The 23,017-nt window shown below is 59.6% G+C and overlaps 9 protein-coding genes across 9 annotated transcripts; 6 read left to right on the top strand and 3 right to left on the bottom strand.

Moving 5' to 3' along the window:
- Positions 1 to 219: 219 nt before the first annotated feature.
- Positions 220 to 1,530, bottom strand: SPRG_09480 (hypothetical protein; the record flags this gene model as incomplete). The annotated part of the gene is made up of 1 exon (XM_012348678.1): positions 220 to 1,530. The coding sequence occupies one exon, from the start codon at positions 1,528 to 1,530 to the stop codon at positions 220 to 222; it is 1,311 nt and encodes a 436-aa protein (XP_012204068.1).
- Positions 1,531 to 2,028: 498 nt separating this feature from the next.
- On the top strand, positions 2,029 to 3,599 carry SPRG_09479 (saccharopine dehydrogenase). Its single transcript, XM_012348677.1, has 4 exons — positions 2,029 to 2,445; positions 2,498 to 2,642; positions 2,690 to 3,236; positions 3,285 to 3,599. The coding sequence occupies exons 1-4, from the start codon at positions 2,035 to 2,037 to the stop codon at positions 3,487 to 3,489; spliced, it is 1,308 nt and encodes a 435-aa protein (XP_012204067.1). The 5' UTR covers positions 2,029 to 2,034; the 3' UTR covers positions 3,490 to 3,599.
- SPRG_09478 (hypothetical protein) lies at positions 3,506 to 4,597 on the bottom strand. Its single transcript, XM_012348676.1, has 4 exons — positions 4,356 to 4,597; positions 4,032 to 4,301; positions 3,780 to 3,979; positions 3,506 to 3,723 (listed from the first exon to the last, which is right to left on the bottom strand). Exons 1-4 carry the CDS (start codon positions 4,564 to 4,566, stop codon positions 3,721 to 3,723), a joined length of 684 nt encoding a protein of 227 aa, XP_012204066.1. The 5' UTR covers positions 4,567 to 4,597; the 3' UTR covers positions 3,506 to 3,720.
- Positions 4,598 to 5,724: 1,127 nt separating this feature from the next.
- On the top strand, positions 5,725 to 7,228 carry SPRG_22243 (hypothetical protein; the record flags this gene model as incomplete). Its single annotated transcript, XM_012348739.1, has 2 exons — positions 5,725 to 7,148; positions 7,189 to 7,228. The coding sequence occupies 2 exons, from the start codon at positions 5,725 to 5,727 to the stop codon at positions 7,226 to 7,228; spliced, it is 1,464 nt and encodes a 487-aa protein (XP_012204129.1).
- A 482-nt stretch (positions 7,229 to 7,710) lies between these two features.
- On the top strand, positions 7,711 to 8,688 carry SPRG_22242 (hypothetical protein; the record flags this gene model as incomplete). Its single annotated transcript, XM_012348738.1, has 2 exons — positions 7,711 to 8,283; positions 8,320 to 8,688. The coding sequence occupies 2 exons, from the start codon at positions 7,711 to 7,713 to the stop codon at positions 8,686 to 8,688; spliced, it is 942 nt and encodes a 313-aa protein (XP_012204128.1).
- Positions 8,689 to 9,810: 1,122 nt separating this feature from the next.
- SPRG_09477 (hypothetical protein) lies at positions 9,811 to 13,204 on the top strand (the record flags this gene model as incomplete). The annotated part of the gene is made up of 5 exons (XM_012348675.1): positions 9,811 to 10,745; positions 10,812 to 11,280; positions 11,342 to 11,524; positions 11,567 to 11,657; positions 11,704 to 13,204. The coding sequence occupies 5 exons, from the start codon at positions 9,811 to 9,813 to the stop codon at positions 12,984 to 12,986; spliced, it is 2,961 nt and encodes a 986-aa protein (XP_012204065.1). The 3' UTR covers positions 12,987 to 13,204.
- On the bottom strand, positions 13,176 to 15,806 carry SPRG_09476 (hypothetical protein). The gene is made up of 5 exons (XM_012348674.1): positions 15,590 to 15,806; positions 15,428 to 15,539; positions 14,895 to 15,401; positions 14,311 to 14,826; positions 13,176 to 14,278 (listed from the first exon to the last, which is right to left on the bottom strand). Exons 1-5 carry the CDS (start codon positions 15,730 to 15,732, stop codon positions 13,241 to 13,243), a joined length of 2,316 nt encoding a protein of 771 aa, XP_012204064.1. The 5' UTR covers positions 15,733 to 15,806; the 3' UTR covers positions 13,176 to 13,240.
- A 446-nt stretch (positions 15,807 to 16,252) lies between these two features.
- Positions 16,253 to 20,288, top strand: SPRG_09475 (hypothetical protein; the record flags this gene model as incomplete). Its single annotated transcript, XM_012348673.1, has 9 exons — positions 16,253 to 16,417; positions 16,466 to 16,994; positions 17,043 to 17,121; positions 17,167 to 17,184; positions 17,232 to 17,326; positions 17,369 to 17,502; positions 17,550 to 18,239; positions 18,282 to 19,424; positions 19,464 to 20,288. 9 exons carry the CDS (start codon positions 16,253 to 16,255, stop codon positions 20,286 to 20,288), a joined length of 3,678 nt encoding a protein of 1,225 aa, XP_012204063.1.
- Positions 20,289 to 20,512: 224 nt separating this feature from the next.
- SPRG_09474 (hypothetical protein) lies at positions 20,513 to 22,977 on the top strand (the record flags this gene model as incomplete). Its single annotated transcript, XM_012348672.1, has 2 exons — positions 20,513 to 21,514; positions 21,553 to 22,977. 2 exons carry the CDS (start codon positions 20,513 to 20,515, stop codon positions 22,975 to 22,977), a joined length of 2,427 nt encoding a protein of 808 aa, XP_012204062.1.
- Positions 22,978 to 23,017: the final 40 nt, after the last annotated feature.

Here is a 23,017-nt window from a genome sequence, read left to right as displayed (position 1 = left end):
CGAAGAAAATGACTTTTGGCCTTGGTTGCCCACCGTCTTGTCGCTTCATGAAGACATGGCGTTGCTTGCAGTCACACATTTCTATAGTCCATCGTCTTGTGCGACCCTGACGTCAGGATTGTTTTCGTGCAGAGCCCTCGATGACAAGAGTGGGTACATCTCACGGGTGTTTTTACGCGCTATCAATCCTACTCGACCGCCTTGTCTAATCCTACTGGGTTACTGGAGCACGATGCCGACCTTGCCGTGGGGCATGCGCGGGCAACGCCAGTTGAAGAGGTAGTACTGGAGCTCGCCGCTGCCAATGCCAAATTTGAGTTCTTTGAGAAACTCCGTGTTTTCCATGAGGTTGAGTGCGTTGAAGACGTCCTGGTCCTGCTCCTTGGCGAGGATGAGGAGGTCCTCCATGAGCTTCACGAGCGGCACGGTCGTCGCGACGTTGTAGTACGAGTACGCGGCGTTGAGCGTCTCGTACGTCTTGTTGCCGATGATCGTGGACGGCAGGTGGTAAAAGCTCGCAAGGTCCGTGACCTTGTGCGTCGCCGGGTCCTCGACGACGTACGAGCTGACGACACCAGCGCGCGGGAGGAGCCAGTGGGCCACCTCGTGCTCGTTCATGTCGGCGACGAGGTCAAATTTGGCGAGGTACGTGCGGAGAAGCGCCGTGACGCCTGCCACGTGGCGCGGTGCCATGGGCACAAGGTTCGGTGTCGACGTCGCATCGGGAAGCTTGAGCTGCTTGATCGTGCGAGCCATGCTCGTGTTGGGCGCAAGGTGGGAAAAGCCAACATCGATGAGCTTCTTCGGGTGCAGCGACCGGTGGTAGTAGCGGCAGCTCGAGACGGGCATCGGCAAAACGACGCCGGCCGTGTAGATGGCCTGCCAAATGTTGCGCAAGTTGACGCGGCGCGTGATCTCCTTGATGAGCACCGGCGCGAGGCGCTTCGCGCGAAGCTTCTTGTGCACGCACAGGTAGTTGATCTCGGCCATCGGCATCACGTTCTCGTACGCGCGGATCTTGGTGGGGAAGCCGCCAATGAAAGCCATGAGCTTGCCGGTCTTCTCGTTGCGGACACCGACGTGCCAGTCCTTGTGGAAGCCAGGCGAGAGGAGAACCCACTTGAGGAACTCCATCGAGTAGTCGAAGCGGAACATGTTGTCGTCGTCTTCGACGTAGTTTTGATACAAGAGGTCGTAGAGTTCCTTGAGCTCGACCTCGTTGGTCAAGTCAAGGTCGCACCAGACGAATCCAGCGGGCATGTTGAGCGGCGTCTTGCGGACATCGTCGACAGTCTTGGGCGCGTCGATCGCACCGTGCTCCGTGGGTTGCTCCGTGATGGCGGGCACGGGCTGCGTCTTCCAGAACTTGTAGTCATCGTTCTGCTTCTTGATGCGCTGCTCGGCCTGCTCCTGCGAGACGAGGTTGAGCTGCTTGAGCACGCGCAGGAACTCTTCCTGCTCCTCAACCGTCACGAGCTCCGCCTTGTTCTTGACCTCTTCGATCGCGGCTGCCACTTGCTGCTTGTCCATCGTCGTTGACGCAATATAGGAAATGCTCGCCACACGTGGTTGGCTTGCGCTATCCGGAATCTTCGATTCTTGAGGCTCTAAGGTTCCGTATCCGGATTGGAGTTGCGTGCACCTAGTCTCTGCCCAATGCGCTGGCGCCAACGCACATCAAACAGTCGGACACTCGACGGATTTCCCGATTGTACTCGGACACACAATGACGTTCTTCTGATGAGGCATCGAGTCGCATCTTGAGGCTTGCTGAATATTTTTCTCCGGGTGATCCAGCAGGTCCTCGAATCAAGCGCGAACACGTCAATGATAAGAAGGAGCCAGGACTGCGGGCAGCTGCAGCGGACAAGAATCAAACACCATAATACTGCATCAAATGCAGCTGTGATATGCGAGTTGTTCTTGTTCTGGCCTCAACCGTCGCTGCTTGTATGAACCATCGCGATGCAGGATGCTGGATTCACGCTGGGAACACTCAACAATTTGCACTTGACCTCGCTGCGACATTTTGCAATGGCCGTCGTCTGCTTTGGATCGGGCCGCGTGGCCTTCCCCTTCGTCGAGAAGATCACGCGCAACGCTGGCACTCAGCTGGTTCTTGTTTCGGACGACGCTCGACAGCTAGCGATGCTGCGCGACAAGGCGGCTGCGATGGGTCGCTTCAATTTGCAGACGCACGAGCTCAGCATCACGGACGCGGCTTCGGACGTCGCTGCCGTCGTCGCGTGCCTTGAGCAGTTCCAAGCAACGTGTGTCGCTGCGTTGGTGCCGGAAGATGCGCAATTTGCGATCGCGCGCGCCTGCATCGCGACCAAGACGCCTCTCGTGACTGCGAGCTACGCGTCGCTCCGACTCAGTCACCTCTCGGCCGCGGTCGCCGCCGGCATATCGATTCTCTGCGAATGCGGTCTTGATCCTGGCCTCGTAAGACGATGCTACTCAAATTGCTTCGCCTCACAAAACGGGTGATCGCTAGGACCACATGAGTGCGATGCACATGATCGCTCGGGTCCACGCTGCAGGCAGTCGCGTCCATGCCTTCTCGTCGATCTGCGGTGGGCTCCCGGCGCCCGAGGCCGCCAACAACCCCATCGGCTACAAGTTTACGTGGTCGCCTTTGGGTCGGTGTTGCACATGGTATATGCATCATGAAAGCTTTCTTGTGTAGGAACGATGCGGGCGATGCAGCGACCGGCCAAGTATAAGCTCGAGAGCCACGTCGTCGACATACCAGGCCACGTCCTCTTGGAGCATGCTTCGCCTTCGCGCGCCTTTCCCGCGCTCGCGCTGGAACAATTACCGAACGGCAACGCACTCCCGTACGCCCAACTCTACGGCATTCCCGACGTCGCGTCCATCTTCCGCGGCACGTATCGCTACGCGGGTTTCTCGGCCATTCTCGCCGAGTGCATTGCTCTCGGGCTCCTCGATGACTCAACTCTGACGGGTGGCGTGACGTCCTGGCGCGCACTCGTGACGGCACGCCGCCAAGCGCTTCCGACTTTGCACTTGAGCGAACCGACATTGCACTTCCTGCAGTGGCTTGACGAAAGCGTGTTGGCACCAGCGACGACGGCGCTGGAGGCTTTCACGCGCCGCCTCGAGGCCAAGCTGACGCTGCAGCCACATGAGCGCGACCTCGTCATTATGCGCCACGTTCTCGCCGTCGAGCAAGCTGACGGGTCTTTCGTGGAGCACACGGGCACACTTCTCGGGTACACTAGCTGCTTACATGGGATGTAATCTTACTTATATTGCTGCAGATACGGAGACGCCGACAGCACGTTCATGGCCCGCTCGGTTGGTCTTACTGCGGCGATTGGGGTCGAGCTCATGCTGCAAGGACGTGTGACCAGCAAGGGATTTGTGCAGCCTGTGGTGCGCGACATCTACGAGCCGGCGCTCAAAGCCCTTGCAGACGAAGGGATTTCGCTGGTCGAGACTACGCGGGTCTTGGCGAAGCTCTAGCTGGAAGGACACGGCGGTAGCAACATGAAGATGAGCTGGTATTAGTTTAGATGGCTAATTCGAAAAGGCAGGTCGGCGGCTCAGTCGTTCTGCTTGACCCTCTTCTTGCCCCGCGCGCCTTGGTCGCTCGTAGTCGGCTTCGTCCCTTGCTCGTCGTCCTTGGTGTCGTCCTTGGCCAACTTGGAGCCGTTGCTTGGTCGTCGCTAAGGGTCAAAGGAGGATGCATCACAACTACTGTCCAAGTGCATTGTATGAATCGATCAATGTTTTGCACGGGCGTGCGATAGTACCTGTCCGTTTGCCGTTGCATCGCCATTCTCCAGCATCTTGGAGGATGCTGCCGCGAGACGCTGCCGGTTGGCACCCTTTCTGTGAATCTTGTAGCCAAAGACGCGCGGGACGTAGAGATGCGTCGACGGCGCAGGCTCCAGGTTGCTGTACGTCATGAAGAAGAGGTGCGGGAATGTCGAGCCAAAGTAAGCACCATCGACTACACAGAACGCGTTCGTTAGCCCAAACATCCAAGAAGTACTGCATCATACTGGTCGCGCTCTCAAAGTCGATTGCAGGCGTGTACAAGTCTCTGCACTTGGGGCAGTAGACCTTCATCTCAGCCTTGCGCGGCTCATCATACATGCCAGCGGGCACGACGGGCTGGCCGTCACATAGCGCGCGCGGGCAGTAGCCAAACTCGGCCTCGCGGTACTTCTTCAACATCGCGTCGAGGCCATGGCTCGTGATAATGTAGCGGGCGTGAATGAGACCGTAGAGCTCCACGGCGCACGACGGTACGTCTTCGTCATACGGAATATCTAGGGTCACGGGCGTGAGATGCCACCGGCGACGCGGCCATCGAGTACATGTACCTGTCAAGTCGAGGATGATGTTGAGCGCATCCTGGTAGTTGGGCACGATCGCGCGCAGCCCGTAGAGATTGAACGAGTCTTCGATGTACGCGGGGTTGATCTCGCAGAAGTACTCGTTGCCAGGCAGGCCGCAGAACCACTGCGACCATTTCTCCTCGTCCTCTTCGTACTCGTCCGGCTCGTCCGCGCTGCTGTTTGCCATCCGTACCATCAAGCCAAGTTAGCCCAGACCCGACTTTGGCCGTTCGTGAGTGTGTGCGTCACGCAACTCCACTCCACCCGTCGTTGCCACAACCCCAACCCTACCTGTGGTGCCCCGGGGCATGTCCGGGGGATCCAATCGCGTCCTGCCTCGCGCCCCACAAATAGTCAGTGCCCCGGGCCTCGCCAAATATATATTTCATGGCGTCCTCGCGGTGCAATAAAATGGTGCCGTGCGCGTCGAATATGTGGGGATTTGTAGCACAATCGCCGACCAAATTGCGCAAAAATGCAGAAAAAATAGCATCCGACGATCTGATTGGCGTATGGACCAGCCAGACCCAGGGTTGGTCACTTTACCGTTCAATATTAATATTACGGCTGCAATATATCAAACGCGGCGCATTTCTTGTCGGGCGGGATGCAGAACTACCGAGCGTTGAAGAAAAAGACGTCGGGGTACGGCAACGTCCTCGACGTGGACCGAGGCCGTCACGAGCCGCGCCGCGCCGGCAGGCAGGAGGCCAACCCGCAGCAACCACAGTACCAAGTCGACCCGTTGCAGTACCAGCAGCAGCAATACCAGCAGTCGCCTCCGCAATACCAGCAGCAACCGCCGCAATACCAGCAGCAGCCAGCTCAGTACCAGCAAACGCAGTATGTGCAGCAGCCGCAGCACTACCCGCAGGCAAGTCAACCAGCCCCTCAGCAATACCAGCAGCAGCAGGTGCCGCAACACCACCAAGCACCCGTGCAGCGTGCGCCGTCACATCAAGACAATCGAATGCACCGCCAACCGTCACAAGAGCGCCAGAGGCGACATCCTTCGTCGTCGGACTCGTGGACGCGCCAGGCGTCTGCAGAACAGGCGCCCCGCATGCCATCGCAACCTCGCACGTCGTCGCGGCAGGCGTCCTCGTCGTCCACGCGACAGCAATCGTCATCGTCGACATCGGGGTCGGTGCTCAGGTCGTCGTCGGCGAAGGCCGAGTACGATCTCATTTGGCACCGTGACGCACTGGCCGTCGCGCTGCGTTGTAACTCGAAGCAGCAAGCTGTCATCAAGCGCATTGAAGACCAGTCGAACACAGTGGAGACGACGGCTGGTCTGTCGTCGGCAGCCGTCAATGATGTGCTTGTGGCCATCAACTGGGAAGACTGCACGTCCATGAGCTGGGACCAAGTAAAGTCGCGGCTCAGCGAGCGGGACTTGCCGCTCACGCTTACTTTTCGATCGTCGTCGAAACCGGAGCCTCCTCTCCGCGCAGAACCGGCGCGATCGGTGCCAGTCGTCGTCCCAGAGCCTGAGGCGGCTGAGCCCGAGCCGGAGCGGCCCCGGCGTGGCTCCAAGGCGATGGCAATTCCGACGGCGTTTGCACTGCCGCCACTGCTAGCAAACGAATACAACGTCACGTGGTCGCAAGGCAAACTCGGGGTCGTGGTCCACCTCGAAGAAGGCGGCCGCGCTGTCGTCAAGGAGCGCACGACGCCGAGCGCCGACCCAAGCACGGGCCAAATCGAACCGCGCGACGAGCTCCTCTACGTCAACGATGCATCCGTGGCATCGATTGGCTACAACGAAGCGCTCGTCCGCATGCGCGGGAAGAAGCCGATCCACCTCCGCTTCCGCCGGGCGATGGCCTCGGGGACGCTCATCGACACGATGGTCGAGGCTGACGGGCCCGCCGAGCCGTACCAGCTCGTATGGAAGACGGGCCCGCTGGGTATCGTGCTCAAGAAGAACAAGAACGACGAAATTTTTGTGCAGCAACTCACCAACAAGGGTCTCTCGGCGTCATCGGGCAAGATTGCCGTCGGTGACATCCTCGTGGCTGTCACGGGGGTGCCAACTGCGCCGCTTGGTCTCGCGGGCACCGTGGACTTTCTTCAGTGTATCCAGAAACCCGCCGTTCTCGACTTTGAGCACCGCAGGGCGCGCCAGCCGTCGACAGCCAAGGTCGAACCGGACGTCGTTGCACCGGTCCTCACAGCACCGACGCGAGCTCCCGTTCCGTCGCCGCTGCCATCCCCGAAGGACTCGTTTGGCGACGATGCCAGCGACCAGCAGTCCATTGCTATGATGGCGCTGCCAGATTTTGAACGCTCGACGGGCACTACTGTCGTGCTTCCCGGTACGCTCGGAGAAACGTTTTTGCAGCCGTCCGTGCTTCTGCAGACACAGTCGTCGATTTCAGAGGAGACGCCGGTCCTCGACGCCGAGTACCAGGTCGTCTGGACGCGGGGCAAGCTCGGTGTCGTGATTCATTTGGAGGATGACGTCCGCGCCGTGGTTCGCGAGACCACCGGCACTGCGACGGACCCCAACTTGGCGCAAATTCAAGCGCGCGACGAGCTCATCGCGGTCAACGGCGTCCTCGTTGCGGACGTTGGGTACGCGGCGTCCCTCCAGGCAATGAAGGGTCCAAAACCGATCACGCTCCGTTTCTGCAAGGGCGCGCTAGATGACGACGACGACGATGCTGGAGTCGTCATCGATGACGAACCGTCGTCCACCGAACCCGTGATTTACTCGCTCCTCTGGAAGACGGGGTCTCTCGGAATTGTTCTGAAGCTCAACGACACGGACGACGTGTATGTCGCGCAGGTGACGGGCAAGGGCCTCTCGGAAGAGTCGGGTGCGATTGTCGTCGGTGACGTCCTCGTCTCAGTGACGGGTGTCCCGACCAAGCCTCTCGGCCTCGCAGGCACCGTGGATTTTCTGAAGTGCATCCAGAAACCCGCCGCCCTCGTCTTTGAGCGCCGCCCGACTCCGGTGCCGACGCAACATAGCAGCGTCGACAAGGCTCCGACTCCGGATACGTCGGTCGCAGCTGTCCAAACACCCGTCGTTGTAGACGTCGTGTCTGGCGCATTCGAATCTCCCGTAGCCGCACGGGAAGAGCTGCCCACCGTCGTCGCAGTCACAGTGCCGTCGCCCACGGAAGAGATTGAGACGCGTGCGACAGCTGCCAAGAGCATTGAGGTCCTTCGACGACCGGTGGTCCGTGACCCCGTACCTCCTGCTCTTCTTGTGCCCGAGAGCCCGTTGCTGGCGCCTCGCGTCAGCATCCAGCCGCCCTCCGTTTGCGTTGCGATTGACTCGCCCTTGGCATCGCCGGCGCTCAGTGGCGCCTATGCGCCGCTTTCGGTCATTATGACGCCCCAGGCGCTTCCGTCGCCCGTCATGTCGCCCCAAGCGCTTCCGTCGCCCATCATGTCGCCCGCGCCCGTCTTCACACCCATGCAGTCCCCGGAGGTTATGACGCCGCTCCAGTCGCCGCTCTCGTCAGTGCACTCGCCGATGCACTCGACGGTACTGACGCCGACGGCCACTACGGACGAGGTGCCGGCGGTCGTGTGTCTCGCCGACGACTTGGACGACACGACGCGCGAAATGGCGCCGAGTTTTACCGATCGCGCGTCCGACGTGTCAGCAATGACGGACCGTGCCTCCGACGCCAACCCGATGATCCTGGCCAATCAGGACGACGCCATGAGCACGCTCTACTCGATTATCTGGACGGGCGGTCCGCTTGGCATTGCGATCAAGCTCAACCGCCATGACGAGGTGTGCGTCATGGCGCTCACCGGCGGTGGCCTCGCGGGCGAGTCGGACATCATCAATGTGGGCGACGTGCTCGTCGCTGTTGGCAACGTCACTGTGCGTCAAGCCACGCTCGAGGAGACGTCGCGCGTTCTGAAGGAGACGCCGACGCCCGTGTCGCTGGTTTTCTTGCGGGCACCCATCGACCGGCGGTCGCAGGTGTCGATGGACATGGTCCCGACGTCGGCGCGCGGCATCTCGACATCGGTGGACGACGCCCACAGTAGCCCGAGTTCGTCCGAGTCCAAGGCCGGTGCCATCTTTTCTGTCGTCTGGGAAGGCGGTCCTCTCGGCATCGTGGTGCGCAAGAACGCGCAGGATGAAAACTTCGTCAAAGACTTTACTGGCGACGGGCTCTCGGCGCAGTCGGACTTGATTCGGCGCGGCGACGTGCTCATCTCGGTCGCCGACGTCCGTGTCCGGAACCTCTCGCTCGCGGCCGCGTCGCAGGTGATGCAATCGGTGCGCAAGCCGACGTTCCTCGTTTTCCGTCGTCAGGCGCTCGCCGACGCCAATGCCGCGGCCTAGGCAGGGCTTGACCTTTCCAAGGCGCCGAGTTCGTACTACGTACTGTATTTATTATGAACTCATCGTAATCCAAGCGCCTCTTTGTGTCGACGTACTACACTCGGATCTCACCTTGCAGCCGGTCTTGTCCAAAGCGGTGCATCTGTCATTGCAGACAGTGTACACACAACCTCATTGACGCTGCAACGTGTGTTTGACCAGCAGCTCCGAGGCGTCAACCAATAGCCTGCTGTTGATAGCCAAGCTTCACATGCCGTAGAGCTAAGAGCGTACTTGTACACTACATGTCATAGAGCAACGGAAATGGCTATGACAAAGCCTTGCTAGTACGTGACAATGCTGGTGGCAGAGTGTGGCTTGCTCAGTACTGTTTTGTTTGCGTACGTGTGTCTGCACTGGCTTGTTTGTTGTGTTTGTGCACGTGTGCCTGCACTGCTGTTGCTATAAGCGTAGTTCTGGGCTGTCGATTTGCACTGAGGCTCGTTCACGTCTTGTGGTGGACGAGTGACGGGTCGCGGGGCAAGAGCTTGTGGTACCTGAGCACTTGCCGTCACTCATTGCAAGCGCCTTCCGCCTTGCAGGAGGTACTGAGGTCTCGACGTTGTCCTTGCACTAGCCGTCGCAGTTGTCGTGAAGGTCACAGCCCCCATCGCCGCTGTTCTTACGTGCTGGTGCAAGGCGCCGGTGGAGAGAGTTGGGGCTTGCGGCACGAAAGATGGGTTTGCTCTCTCAGCCGTTGCATCCGTGCACATGTCATCGACTTCGAGCACACTCGCTTTGGTCGCTTGTGCCAGTCGCAGCATGCGTGCTCTCCAGCGGTTCACTCACGCGCTTTTCATGCACCGACACCTCACCGGCAGTAGCTGCGAGCGCTTCACAATGTAGTCACTGATGGCAAAGCAATACGCAGGTATGATCATCATAAGGTACCATCATACTATGATGTCACCTTTCAAATTCGCTTGATCTTATGCGTGTCTTCAACTCCGCCTAGCTAGCGTTTTCCTAGCAGCGCGTGAGCTTCGAAGATCGCTATGCAACCGGTTTTGCACCATGTGATCACCATCTGGTGCGTCCAAACCTCTACGCGTGACCGAGATCGAAACCAGTCAGCGCACTGCCATGGAGCTGCGAGTCGCCGACGCACCGCCGAGCCCCGCGGCGTTGCAGAAACTGCAGCGCAAGAGCGTCTTTCGACGGCAGTCGATTCAAGATGTCTCGCTGAGCTCGGAGCGGCTCTTGTTGCAGCATGAGCTTGCACAGATGATGCAAGTCGAGGTCCCGTGGGGAGCGGGGCCGCTTGGACTAACGCTCGTCAGCGAAAACGGACGAACAGTTGTGAAGGCGTCGACATGCGTTGAAGTCAACGCAGGCGACGTTCTTCTGGCGGTCAACGGTCACTCGGTGCTCCAGCGCGACTACGCCAGCGTCATGCAGCTCTTGCGCTCCGTGCCGAGACCAGCATCGCTCACATTCGCCCGCAGCTCTACACAGGGCGTCGACGACTCCGAATCCTCGTTGCTGGCGTCCGATGAAGTGTACCAGACACTCGTATCGCTCTTGGCGGACGCCCACGACCGCGATGTCACCTCGTCCATTATGTCGATTGCGTCTGGCGACTCGAGCCTTTCGTCGCTGGCCTACTGTCGCTGCCCCCACTGCTCGACAGAGACGGCCCTCGAAGCTTCGCTTACCTCGAGCGAAGCCACACTCGAAGTGGCGACGATGACCAGCCTTGAAGACCAGCTTAGCAGCTTCGTAATGACCGAAAGCACGGACGTGGCGACCATGACAACAACGTCGCTAGCGGGCAGCCCACGGCCAAAAGCACCGCCCGCGCGATGGCAAAACCTCTTCAACATCCGACCGAGCGCCAAGTCTCCACAAGACTCGACCTCAATTGAACGTCCACCGTCATCGACACCCAATCCACCGACGCCGCTATCCTCCTCAACCACTGCCGTCGTTGCTCAACAGCCGACTCGGTCAGCTTCCGCAGAGAAAGGAGCCCCGTCAACCCAACCACTGTACCTGCCGGTGCACTACCATGTCGCCGGGTACACTCCGGAGGGTCGTCCAATCCTCATACCGCACATGATCGCTGGGTCCACACCTGCGGCAAGCGTCGTTTCACCTCCTGCCGCAGCGTCAGCTCTCACGCCACTTCCGCCTGCGCCAACGGTCATCGCGCCCGTGGCGGCCGCACAGCCACTCGGGTTTGGTAACTTCGTCGACTTCGTCATCTCGGGCTTCACGGGTGGCGGTCACACCTCAGCACCTGCTGCTAAAAAGCCGAAGACCAAGACACCAAAGGACCCTGCACCAGCGGTAACAGGCTACTACAAAGTGCGCTGGCGCCAAGGCACTCTCGGCCTGACGTTGAAGCACGTGGACGCTCGACTGCTTGTGACACAGGTGGGGACGCCGCCCGCCGACTTGGCGTCGAAATTTGCGGTCGGTGACGAGCTCGTGGCCATCAATGGCTTTGAGACCGCGCGCATCGGATACCAGCAGTCGATCCACTTTCTCCAAACTCTGCCCAAGCCGATCCGTCTCGAGTTCCTTCGCGCTTCAGCGGCTTCGGACGCCAGTGTATCTTTTCAATAATATTGACGTTAATAACACATCCGTGTCCGCGAAGAAAGTCTCTTAGCGACATGTGGCGCGTAAAGGTCGGTGCAGCAAGTTTGTATCCACCTCGCAGCACTCGTGCTCCATCCCCAAGTCCCGACCGTCGGAGCCCATGACGCGGCTGTCCAACCTTTTCGACTACGGCAAGCGCCGAGCGTCGCTGGACGACCTTGCACCAGCTCCAGCGATCGACGTCAAGGCCCAGGTACGACTCATGCTTGGAGCGATTTGGAACGACTGCTCGTAGGTCGAGCCGAACGAGTCCGAGAAGCGCCACCCCGCGCTGGAGAACGCTCTTTTACTTCGCACGTCGATTTCGATCGCATCAACGACCTCCAGTCCGTAGACCCTAGTGTACGAATATGCGCTCACGACCCTGCATAGCCGACTCGGCGCGCTCCAACATGGCGTACATTACGTACATGGCCAAGTGGAACGACAAGAGCCTTGGCTTGCTTATCAAGAACCACCGCAACAAAAGCATCGTCAAGGGCAAGACAGAGGCTGCGGACGCTAAATGCAACCCGGACCTGCGCCAGATCCAGCACGGCGACGAGCTCATCGGGATCAACGAGCACTCGACGATCGACATTGGCTTTGAGGCGACGATGGCCCTGCTCAAGAACATTGTGAAACCTGCGATCCTCTCGTTTCGGCGCCAGATCCGCGAGGTCCACTCCAACAACGACGACAGCTTCACCTCCAACGCTGCGTCGCTGCGCCTAACAGACGTCCCGATGGCCGCGACATCGGTCGAATACGCTATGACACCACCGCCACCGACGCCGCCAGTTGCAACCAGTGTGAGCATCCCGAGCAATGCAACAACTCTCCCGAGCAAGTTTCGCAGCGGCCCCGAGGTACCTCAGCCAACGGCGGCCGACTTTATTGATACGGCGCCGCCCATGACTCGCACCAAGTTCCATGGCATCGACGCCGTACCGGAACCGTACTGGAGCGATGGTCTCCGCGATGACTACAATGATGATGACGACGGGGCCCGCGACAGTCTCTTCGACTACGACCCGCAGCAGTACGCCATGATTTCGAGTAACCGGTCGAGTTTGCCGCCCTTGTCGACGTGCCGAGCGACACACGTCAAGACGGGCGAAAGCGTTGTGCCGATGCTCATGTCGTCGCAGTCGTACGATGTCGACGACGACGCGAGTGCGTGCAAGAGCGAATTCATTCCGCTCTCGATGGACCACCGCGACGGCGCGCACGTGTTTACGCTCGTCCAGTGGTACGGCGAGCCGCTTGGCATCGCTTTGCACAAGAACAGCGCGAACCAGCTTGCCGTGCTCTTCTGCACGGGCGAGGGCATTGCAGCTGCGGTCAGCTGCATATCTGTCGGCGACGTACTTGTCTCGATCGCTGAGGTGCCGATGAAGCGCTTCACGCTGCCGGCGTGTATCGACTTTCTACAGGCAGCTCAGAAGCCTGTTTCGCTGCTGTTTCAGCGCCTCGAGCACATTGCTGGAGACGGCTGCGCGAAGTCTGCGCAACCGCAGGTTTCCCGGTACGATCTGGCAGCCTGCATCGAAAACACAAGCTCTTGCTCCGTCAGGAAGGTCCCTCTGAGATTACGATTGAGTGGGACGGTGACGATGTCTGGGGCTTGCAATTCAAGCACTACTACGTCCAGAAGGCTACCGTGCTTGTCGTGAGCAAGACCACAAAGCTGCGCAACGTCCGCGCCGGGGACCGCCTTGTGGCCATTAACGGTGTGCCCGTCGACGAGATCGGTGTCTTCGTCGCTATGCAGCAGCTCCTCGCCCGCACACCCACACACCTCACATTTCAATGCCACGCCCGGGACTGGATGGTTTAGCAACAGCTCTTGTACTAAAACACGAAAACATTAATCTAACATTCTGGTTCTGACGCTCTGCATCAGCCGGGGCCTGGATGTGGTCGTAGTTTAGGCCGAGTTAGGCACGTCAAGTAGCTTCGGCTTGCTGTGTCGCCGGGCCTTGATAGCAGCGAGCATGTCAACCGGCGCCTTGGTTGCAGATACCTTCTTGGCCTTGATTTCTTCGAGAAAGCTCATTGCGGGCCGAGTTGCAGTCGTTGGTACTGCGAGAGCTGGCGCCGTTACGACAACCGGTTCCGACACCTGCAGATGCTTCCAGCTCAAGCGAGTGGTCTGCTCATTGTACGTCGGAGCAATTGTCCGATTGCGGACGCCGAGGTCGCCGCTGACGTCACGCACGGCCTTGAGCTGCGCAACAATTCGCGTTCGCGTTGCCGACGTCGGCTCAACGAGCAGCGCAAACTCCATCTCTTCAAGCATCGCATCGAGGTAGTGCAAAACGTCCATGGCCAGGTGAACTTCAACGGTCGCGCGCGGGTCGCTATCGTCTTTTGAAGGATCGCGCTTTCCGCTCAGGTGCATGCCGCTGCGCTTGGCCATGCAAAGCACGACATCCCGGGCGTCCAGAAGCAGCGGAGACCATTGCTCAAGGCTTTCGCGCTGCACGAGGGCCGCCTCGGCAGTGGCGAAGCGACTAAGCGCCGCGTCCAAGTCGTCCATGACACCAAGTGCCTGCGTCACAAGGCGCAAGTTGCCGTAGTGGGCCTTCAGCTCTTTCTGCCGGCGGTCGAGCAGAATTTGACTGCGCACTTCGGCAAGGGCCTTCTCGCCTGCACCGTCCGGATCGCTCTTGACGACGTCCTGGACGAAATACACAGCGTCGGCAGGGTACGATACAGCCGATGTAGGCCGCGTATACAAGGCCACCGCTTTCGCTTCGACTGCCGCTGGGCACTGCTGGCGCCGACCGCAGTCGTGAGGTTCAGTCGTGTGCAGCTCGAGTTGGCCGATGCCATGGACGAGAGCGTCGTGGAGCTTCTTGTACCAGGCGAGCTTTCGCGCCGAGAGCTCGTCGGACGTCGCTTGCTTTTCCATTCGGCGGCTGGCTCGGCGAGCACAACGTGAAGTGCTCGCCGCTCGAGAACGCTAAGCCCCGTAAGACGATAGGCTTCAATGACGCTGGGGTGCATGCGCGTGATCGTCTTGGGGTCCACGCGCAGTAGCTGGAGAACGTTGGTGCGCTTGAGCTTCTTGGCCAAGTCAGAACCGATGCAAACCGACAAATCCTTCTCCGTGAGCACCGAGAGGTTGACCGGCATGCAGCATCGAAGCTGCCGCAGCGCGGCTTCGTTTGTGGCGCAGTGCTGCAGCTCCCACTGCAGCTCCTTCTGGCGCTCGGCTTCCATGTACTCGTCCGTCATCATGAGCGCAGTGTTGTAGCGCTCCATGTCCTGCTCAAGTCGAAAGTACTCTTTACGAAGCGCTGCTTGCAGTTGCTTGTCGTCGCAAACGACCTCGGACGACCCAATCTCCTGCAGGCGCGCGGAGATCTCGGTGACCTTTTCTTTGGCTTCGTCGTACGGGATGTCCTCGGCCACATTGATGCCGGCTTGCTTGAGCTGCCGCTCCATCTTCTGGAGCCGCCGACGCAATTTCACCGTGTCGGTCGAGAGCTGGAGATCTTCTTTGAGCCGCTGCTGCGGCGTTGGACCACTCATTCGCCGCGACCGCTGCGCGCTTGGCTCCACACACAAGCTTTCACGAACGTCATGCGCAGCTGGACTTGGTCTTCTTGCGCCTTGAGCTGCCGCGTGAGCTCAGTGATGAGCTTGCGGGCTTCTTGGAGCTCATGCTGTTGCTGCAACGTCAAGTCTTGCTTGGACGCCTGCAACGCGATCTTGGACTCGAGCTCTTCGACGCGGAGGCGACTTGCTTGTACCTGAGCTTCAAGCTCGAGCTCCCGAGCGTTCATGGCCGCGTCTTCCTCGTCTAAAATATCGTCGAGGGACATGGAGGCGTCCGAACTGTCGTCACATTCGTTGCTTGCCGGTCGTGACATCGTACACTCGTCGTCTAGCGCGGAATCGTACAGGAGAACCGGTGCCGGCTCGTACAAGACTGTGGCATCCGGCGCGAGCTTCGTCACTGTCGTCGTGTTCATCGCGAGCAGTTCGGCGCGGATGTCGTCATTGCGCCAGCGCAGTGTCGATGACACCACAGGCTTGAGGCCTTGGCGGTAGGCAAAGAAGCAGCATGTGCAAACGCGAAACTGTTTTCGATCAGCGGGAGATCGACTCGCTTGTGCATGGAGCAGCGGCTGCAAACGACGTCGCCGCACATGCGGCACGTGTGCTTCTTGCGCCAGAGCGTAAAGTCGCGCGCGCACACGAGGCACTGCTTGCGCGCACTACGTTCTCTTTGATGAGGCGAAGTCCACGTGCGCTCTCACTGCACTACCTGTGCGGCACCCACTGGCTGCGCTGGACAAACCGGTTGGGGTCGAGGAGGATCTCGTCGCCGTCGCATGCAGCTGCCAACACCGGGTCTTCGTCGCTCTCGTTGGACGAGGTCATGGACCGAAGCGACAGAAGCGTCTGCATCGACCGTCGGAAACAATCGCAGAATACACTGCGGCTGCGCCTGGTCGGCGTTCGAAGATGGCGACGGGCGGATCTTTCAAACGTGTGCAACGGCCAAGGTTGCACTTGTATTTTTGTATCTCGCGTCTCTGATTGGCCGGATCGTCACACGCCAATCAGCGTCAAGCAAAAGCTCGGCGCGGGCAAGGAAGAGCGGGCTGCGTGCCGGACTCAATGATAGGTAGCGTTGTGAATGCCGGCTTGGCACATACAAGGGACCCTTGTCTCACTGAGATGTCCGACCAGACGACGCGTCGATCGTTGCAGTAGCTGTTGCAGTACAGTACCCATCGCGCCAGAGCTTGGCGCCAACTATTTCGTTGGCAACCGACGTGGCAGCCAGCCGTGCGCTGGACCTTTGATGCAGAGCTGGATCAATGGAGGAACTGACGTAGATTCGCCACGCGCTGCGTCCATGGAGGGACACCCACTTGTCACTTGTGCCCGCTGTAACGTTGCTGCGTAACCGACGCAGGCATCCATGGGCGACGATGGGAGGAAGATCGTGCTCGAGGCGGCGCTCGAGGCCGCACCTCGCATTCTCGTTGTCGCCAAGACGAAGCGGCGTCTTAAGCAGCAGAACTCGCCCAAGAAGGCTTCGCCAGCAACCGACGAAGCAGAGTCGCCGGGGCACGGCCAGCTGCAGGTAATGCAAAGTTCTGCCTTGACCCAGTGGCCAATACATACCTTGTAGGTGATCCAAGCGGCGAATGGCGAGTTCTCGTTGCGGTTCGTCGACGTCGTCGTGCACAACCGACGTCGTCAAAACCTCTACGTCCTCCTCTGCACGACGCATGTGACCAAGTTTACAAAAGCGTTCATCACGAGCTTCGAAGGCTCCAGCGAACGCTTGCTCTTGGACGAAGGTCCTGACGGTCAACTCAAGGGCGCTCACGTCCCGCGCACGTTTGAACAGCGGATGCGCGTATTTGACCCGCGCCGATACAAGGCGATCGTCATCTGCAAGCCGGCGACGGCCAAGCCGCCGAGCGTAGCACCCGACATCCACCTTTTCGCTAACCTTGTGCCGTACGCGCACATAACTGCCGAGAGCGCGGCGCAGCTTCAGGCCAAAGCCGACGCCATCGCTAGTATCATTGTATCGACGCCGATCAGCGCCAACTTTGCCAACGACGACTGGACAATCGATGCGCTAGCGTCAAACGCCCGGGAGCTTTTTCACATGTTCGACCGTGACCGGTCCGGTGCTATCGACTTTAGCGGTACGCCCTGCAGCGTGACAACGGCGAACAAGGCGAGTAGAGTTCAAGGCGATGCTTTCGTTTGTAAGATCCAGCTGCTCGAGCCACAGGCCCGCCGGTTCTTTGCGTTGTGTGACGAAGGCAAGAGGTAGAAAGGATTTGCTTTCGGTTCACGACATCAACGTGGCGATAGCGGCTTTATTGACGAGCAGTACGAGAATGTCGGCCTCGCGGAACAACGCGTTGCTACTCAATTAGGGAGTTTGTCGCTGCGCTGTACATGACCAACTACCTTCGTGCGCGCAAAGCAACGCCGCACTTGACGCCTGCAGATGCCTTCGCACTCTTTGATGGTTCTTGCGATGTATGCGCCAAAAACCGACTTGATGGACTAGAGGACCGCGACGGGCTGCTCAACTTTCTTGAGTACGAACAAGCGATCAGGTCCCTCGGTGTCGCCCCGCCGAAAACCAAGCTCTACGCGCATTTTCCAATGCAAGCGCGGCTCATAGCGTTTCCAGATTTTCAAGTACCTTGTGCTCCCGGCCTTGACGATGGTCTGCAGCGGTAACGTAGGCGGTGTGGACGGAGCTCATTTCGGTCGAGGCAGAGCTAGTGAAGCGGCAAATTCCGCTGCCACCCCACTTACCGCGCTGGCAACTCAAGAAGCGGAAAATTGCGCTGCAAGAGTGCCTCGTCACAGCTCTGAACGCGCAGGCAAAAGAGGAAGTCGAAATGGCCAGGGAAGCACGAAGCATTGTCCTCGACGTCGAGCGCAAACGACAATTGGCCAAGCAAGGTCAGAGCCGCGCAGCGCTGCATCTCAAGCGCCAGGAAGAGTTGCACATGAAGACAGAAGAGGCAGTGCGCGAACGCGACGAGATGCTGCAGCGGAGACGGGACAGAAGCGCCAAGGCCAAAATGGCACAGGAAGAACGCCGGCTGCTGCGCGTGGTTGCGGACGAGACGGAGCGCCGAAAGCAAGCGCTATTGGCCGTCAAAACCCAGGCGCTCGTGCGGCGCCGAGACGAAGCAGGTCAACGCCGGGCGGAGCGTGGCGACGACGCGATCGAGTGGTCGCACCGCCAGCTTACCGAGGTGCCCGCCGACGTGTACCACGGCAAGGCCAACCTCACGGACCTCTCGCTCCTCGTGCTCGTGAACCTCGCGTGTAATGCGCTCACGACCCTTCCAGCCAACTTTGTCTATCACTTGGGTCTTGTCCAGAAACTTGACGTGTCTCAGAATCAACTGACGGCGCTTCCGGTGCGCGCACTCCGCATCCATGCAACTAATCTATGAGCTTAGGAAACTATCGGCGAAATGACCGAGCTTCGTATTCTAAACGTCCGTAGCAACAAACTCACAGCGCTGCCCGACACAATCTCAAAGCTTGCGCGGCTCGAAATTCTCGACATTTCGGGCAACCGACTATCCCACTTGAACCTTCCAACGCTCTGCGACCTGATCGCACTCCACGTGCTGTACGCCGCCGACAATACGATCGAGCTCCTCCCGCAGCATTTTGGCGACCTCCCGGCACTACAAGTGCTCGACATTGTCGGCAACCCTATCTCGCGCCTCCCCTCGTCGTTTGCACAGCTCCAAAAACTACGTCACGTGGATCTCTCCTCCTGTGGACTGCGGTACATCAGCAATGAGTTTGGACCCCACCCTCAATGTGTGCTGCTCAATTTATCGTGGAACGGTCTCGACCATCTTCCGGCATCAGTCATCGGGCTCGTGTCCGTGCAAGAGCTTCGCGTCTCTTCCAACAACCTCTTATCGCTGCCCGACGCTGTGAGAGGCTGGACGTCGCTCGTGGCGTTCTATGCCGATCACAACCGACTGCGCTTATTGCCTGACGAGCTCGGTCAGTGGCGTCAACTCGAGGTTCTCGACTTGAGTCACAACAACATTATATCACTGCCGACAACCATTGGGTGCCTTGCCAAGCTGCACACACTTCGCATCCGCAACAACCGGCTATCGTCTCTCCCGCTCGAGTTGGGCGCACTCCGGAGCTTGTGCCACCTAAACCTGGCCCGCAATGGTCTTCGGGAGCTGCCCGTGCACGTGGGGTACTGCCACGCACTTTTAACCATTGACGTGAGTGAGAACGACCTCGAGACGCTCCCAGAGAGCGTCGGTATGTGGATGGCCCTCGAGTCGTGTGTACTGAGCCGCAATCGACTGCGATCGCCGCTGCCAGACACGATCGCCGACTGGGGGGCCCTCAAGTACCTGGATCTCTCGCATAACGCGCTTGCCCATGTCGACGCGGTGCTCTGCACGTTGCCCGTCGTCGAATGTCTCTTTCTCGGTGGCAACGAGCTGCAGTACCTTCCCGCCGAGGTGGCGCAGCTCACGAGTCTCCTGACGCTCGACGTGCACAACAATCGACTTCGCGCATTGCCCGTCGAGCTGAGTGCGCTGCTACCGACGCTCGAGGTACCTTGCGCAGTGTAGCAGTTTGTCATATTATATTAGGTGCTGCACGTCGCACAGAACCCGCTGTCGGCTCTGCCGGAGAAATGGTGCAGTCGGTGGCGGCTACAGGACGCGTACAGCGCGAGCTTTGCACACGGGTACTCGCCGGCCGAGGCCCTCGAGTGGGTCGCGGACCACGCCGTCTTCTATCCGTCTGTACTCCGCATTTGGCACGAGCATAGCGCGGCGATTCTGGATCACGGCTTCTCAGTCACTGCGTTTGTCAGTGCAGTGCAAGACGATGTTGGTGCGCCATGGCAGCTGCGGTTCGCCAAGCCGGTCAAAGCTGCTTTCTTCGAGTTCAAGTACCTCGGGCACCCTGTCCTCGTCGATGACGTCCCGGAGAATGTCAGGAAGGAGGAAGCGGTTCAAGAGGAGCGGCTTGAAGAGCAGCGCATCGAGCGCGGCGTCGCGGCGCGGTTGACCGATGAAGCGCACCGCGCCGACGTGGCGGCCAAGTACTCTGTGGACATGGCAGCGGCTTTGGACAAAAGTCGCCGCCGCCGCGACGCCTACGAGCGCAGGCTTCTATACGAAGAGCATGTCCAAGCCGCCGCGCTGCAGACGCTCGTGCGCGAGAAGATCGTCACGGCCAACGGGCTCGAAGCAACGTCGCGTGCGAGAAAGCGCGCTGTGTTTGCGTCCGAAATGGTTCAGAAGGCTCTAGACCAGGAAAAAGCCCTTGGTCGCGCATATACACAGCCGCGGGCGCAAGCCAAGTGGGCCGTGTACCATCGGATGGGCCAGTTCTTCCCTGATGATGATGGCGACGACGACGACATTGAGGTCCTCGACGCGCGCGTCGAAACCGACGACCCGTCTTAATGCAATCACGTTGTCAAGTTTGCCAGGCAATATGCGCGCTGATGTTGTGCCACGTGCACGTCGCCTCGTGTTCCGGTTTGCAGGTGGCAGCGAGCAGCGAGCAGCATTTTAATTTAAAATCCGTGTGCGTGAATTAAAATGTTTCATCCACGCGCACAGATTTTTATCCAATCAAAAGCGACCATGTAATCCTTACGCTGCCCGTCGTTGAAAAACGTCCTCGGATGGCAGCAGCGCGGTCGTGGGGCGCTCCGGCTTCAGTGGGCGTCGCAGTCGCCGTCTTCGTCGTCTTCTCCGCGCTCTTCTTCGCGGATCTCCATGCAACGTCGCGTCTCCAGAACTCGTGTGGCATGACGTACTCTTCACCCGTCTTCACGGCGCTGCCGATGCCAGCGGCCACGGACGCCGCCATGCAGCACACGCACGCCAAGTACACCTTCTCAATGCTGCACGTGGCTGATGACGCTCGCCTTGGACAAAAGCTCTTTAGCGGCGTACCACTGCTCTTTGTACCCGGGCACCTCGCCAGCTACAAGCAGGCGCGGTCGTACGGGCAGCACTTTCATGAGCTCTACCGCAGCCACGGCGACATCAAGGCTGGTATCGACTTTTTTCTCGTGGACTTTAACGAAGAGGCAACGGGCTTTACGGGGCACTTCATGGCCGAGCAAGGCTACTTTATCAACGAAGCCATCAAGGCGATCCTGGCACAGTATGCCCATCTCGATGCTACGCTGCGCCCGACGTCTGTGATCGTTCTTGCGCACTCAATGGGCGGCATTGCCGTGCGCACGGCGATGACGCTACCCAACTACATGCCGAACTCGATCTTGACCATGGTGACGCTCTCGACGCCACACATGCAACCGCCGTTTCCGCTGGACAGCAAGATGGCAGGCGTGTACGCCTCGGTGAACAGCGCGTGGCGCGCATTCGCGAATTCTTGCAACGAGTCGGCGTGCACCAACCCGGTCTTTGAAGACGTCGTCGTTGTCTCGATCGCGGGCGGACACAAGGACTTTGTGATCCACTCGTCGCTGGCGTCGCTCGAGTCTCTTCTGCCGCCGACGCATGGCCTCGCCCTCCTCACGTCCGCGATGCCGTCCGTGCAAACTTCCATGGATCATCTGTGTCTTTTGTGGTGCCATGAGCTGCTGCAGACGATCACATCAGCTCTCAATGCCCTCATCGACCCGACGGCTCGCCGTATTGTCGCTCGTCGCGAGGTGCGATACGGCTTTTGCACCGATCGCTTCTCAACGAGTCGCCGCCGTCCTTGACCGTGCCGGGGTTTGCCACGTCTGAGCGCGATCTGTACCCGATCTGGACACCTCTCGTACTTTCAGACTTGAGCCGAACCCACTACATTCTCGTCTTCCCAGTGCTCTTTGGCATCTCGGTCGCGATCTTGGCCACGCAACTCGAGCGCTGGCAGCTACAAATCGCTGACACCGCGACCTTTACCGCGCTTCTCGCGCCGACGCAGCACTGGCGCTATCCTCTCGAGCATGCCAGGGCTATGGACTTGCCATCGCCAGCCGTTGGCGCGGGTCTCGTCGCCGCGATGCTCGGTCTCTACTACGTGGACGCGATTGAAAGCGTTCTGTGCTACAGCTACGTCTACTTGTACGTGGTGGGATGCGTCTTCTGCCTATCGCATTCGCTTGGCCGCGTCCTCCGCCCGTTCACGTACTCGGCTGCGCGCTGCAGCACGCTTTTTACGCCGTCCGTTCTTGGTACGGCAGTGATCATGATCGTCTTCGGCACCGCCCACGGCGTGTACGGCTTGCCACTCGATGCCTCCCGGGAGCTAGCGCTTGCTTGCCTCAGCACGCTTGGTACACATGTACTGACGTGGATCTCGCTGCTGCTGCTGCCGAGCCGGTCGCCCGGGCTCGCTGCGTATCAAGCGACGGTATTTTCTGTCTACGCCGCCGTGTTCCCTTGCTGGCTCGGCGATGCGGTATACTTTGTCGATGTCGTCCGGTTCCCGCGCGCGATCGAGCTCAATTTTCTGAGCACTGTCGTGTGGTTTATGCTGCTGCTGGGCCCGTGTTTACGCCACGTGCTCCTCGCCCGCAAGTACTACTTTCCACTGCCCCCCGCTGCGATGTTTGGCCGCATGCACGGAGCGACGCTCGAGACGCCGACGACATCGACGCCCGACGCTTGCAGCAGTTGCTTTGTCGAAGACGGCGGCGTCGGCGCCGTCTTTATTCAAGCGACGACGTCCGAGACGGTGCGCATCGGTAGTGTCGTCGTCGGCCCGACGTTCCGCGTCGTGGCGTGCGACTGCGGCGTCCGTTTCTCGAGCAGCGTCGACTACTGCGACTTTTGCCGTCGCGTGTGCACCGAGTGCGGTGGTGGCGAGGTCGCACGCCAGGAGCGCCGCCACTTCCGCGAGTACATGCACATGATGCACGAAACAGTCGTCGCGCATCGCAGCGTGAGCTCGCTTCTTTGGCTGGTCCTCTTTGGCGGCCTCGGGCTTGCAAACATCACGCGCAGCGCCCACTACATCGTGTACCTCGGGGCTTGCGTTGGTGTCGTCGCGAGTGTCTATCACACTGGCCTTCGCGGCGCGCTAGACGTCGAGGACGGGCTCGCCGTAACGCCCAAGACGGCCGAGCCGCTCATGCACGAAGTGCAAACGCCCAAGAAGAAGAAGAAGGTCACGAAGACCACATAATAGAGTATTGATATAACGTTACGGTAAGGAAAGCGTGGTA

The sequence above is a fragment of the Saprolegnia parasitica genome, assembly GCF_000151545.1.
Source record: "Saprolegnia parasitica CBS 223.65 unplaced genomic scaffold supercont2.46, whole genome shotgun sequence".
Classification (NCBI taxonomy): Eukaryota; Oomycota; class Saprolegniomycetes; order Saprolegniales; family Saprolegniaceae; genus Saprolegnia; species Saprolegnia parasitica.
The sequence above is the reverse complement of the archived record's forward strand: the minus strand, read 5'-3'. Positions and strand labels throughout refer to the sequence as shown.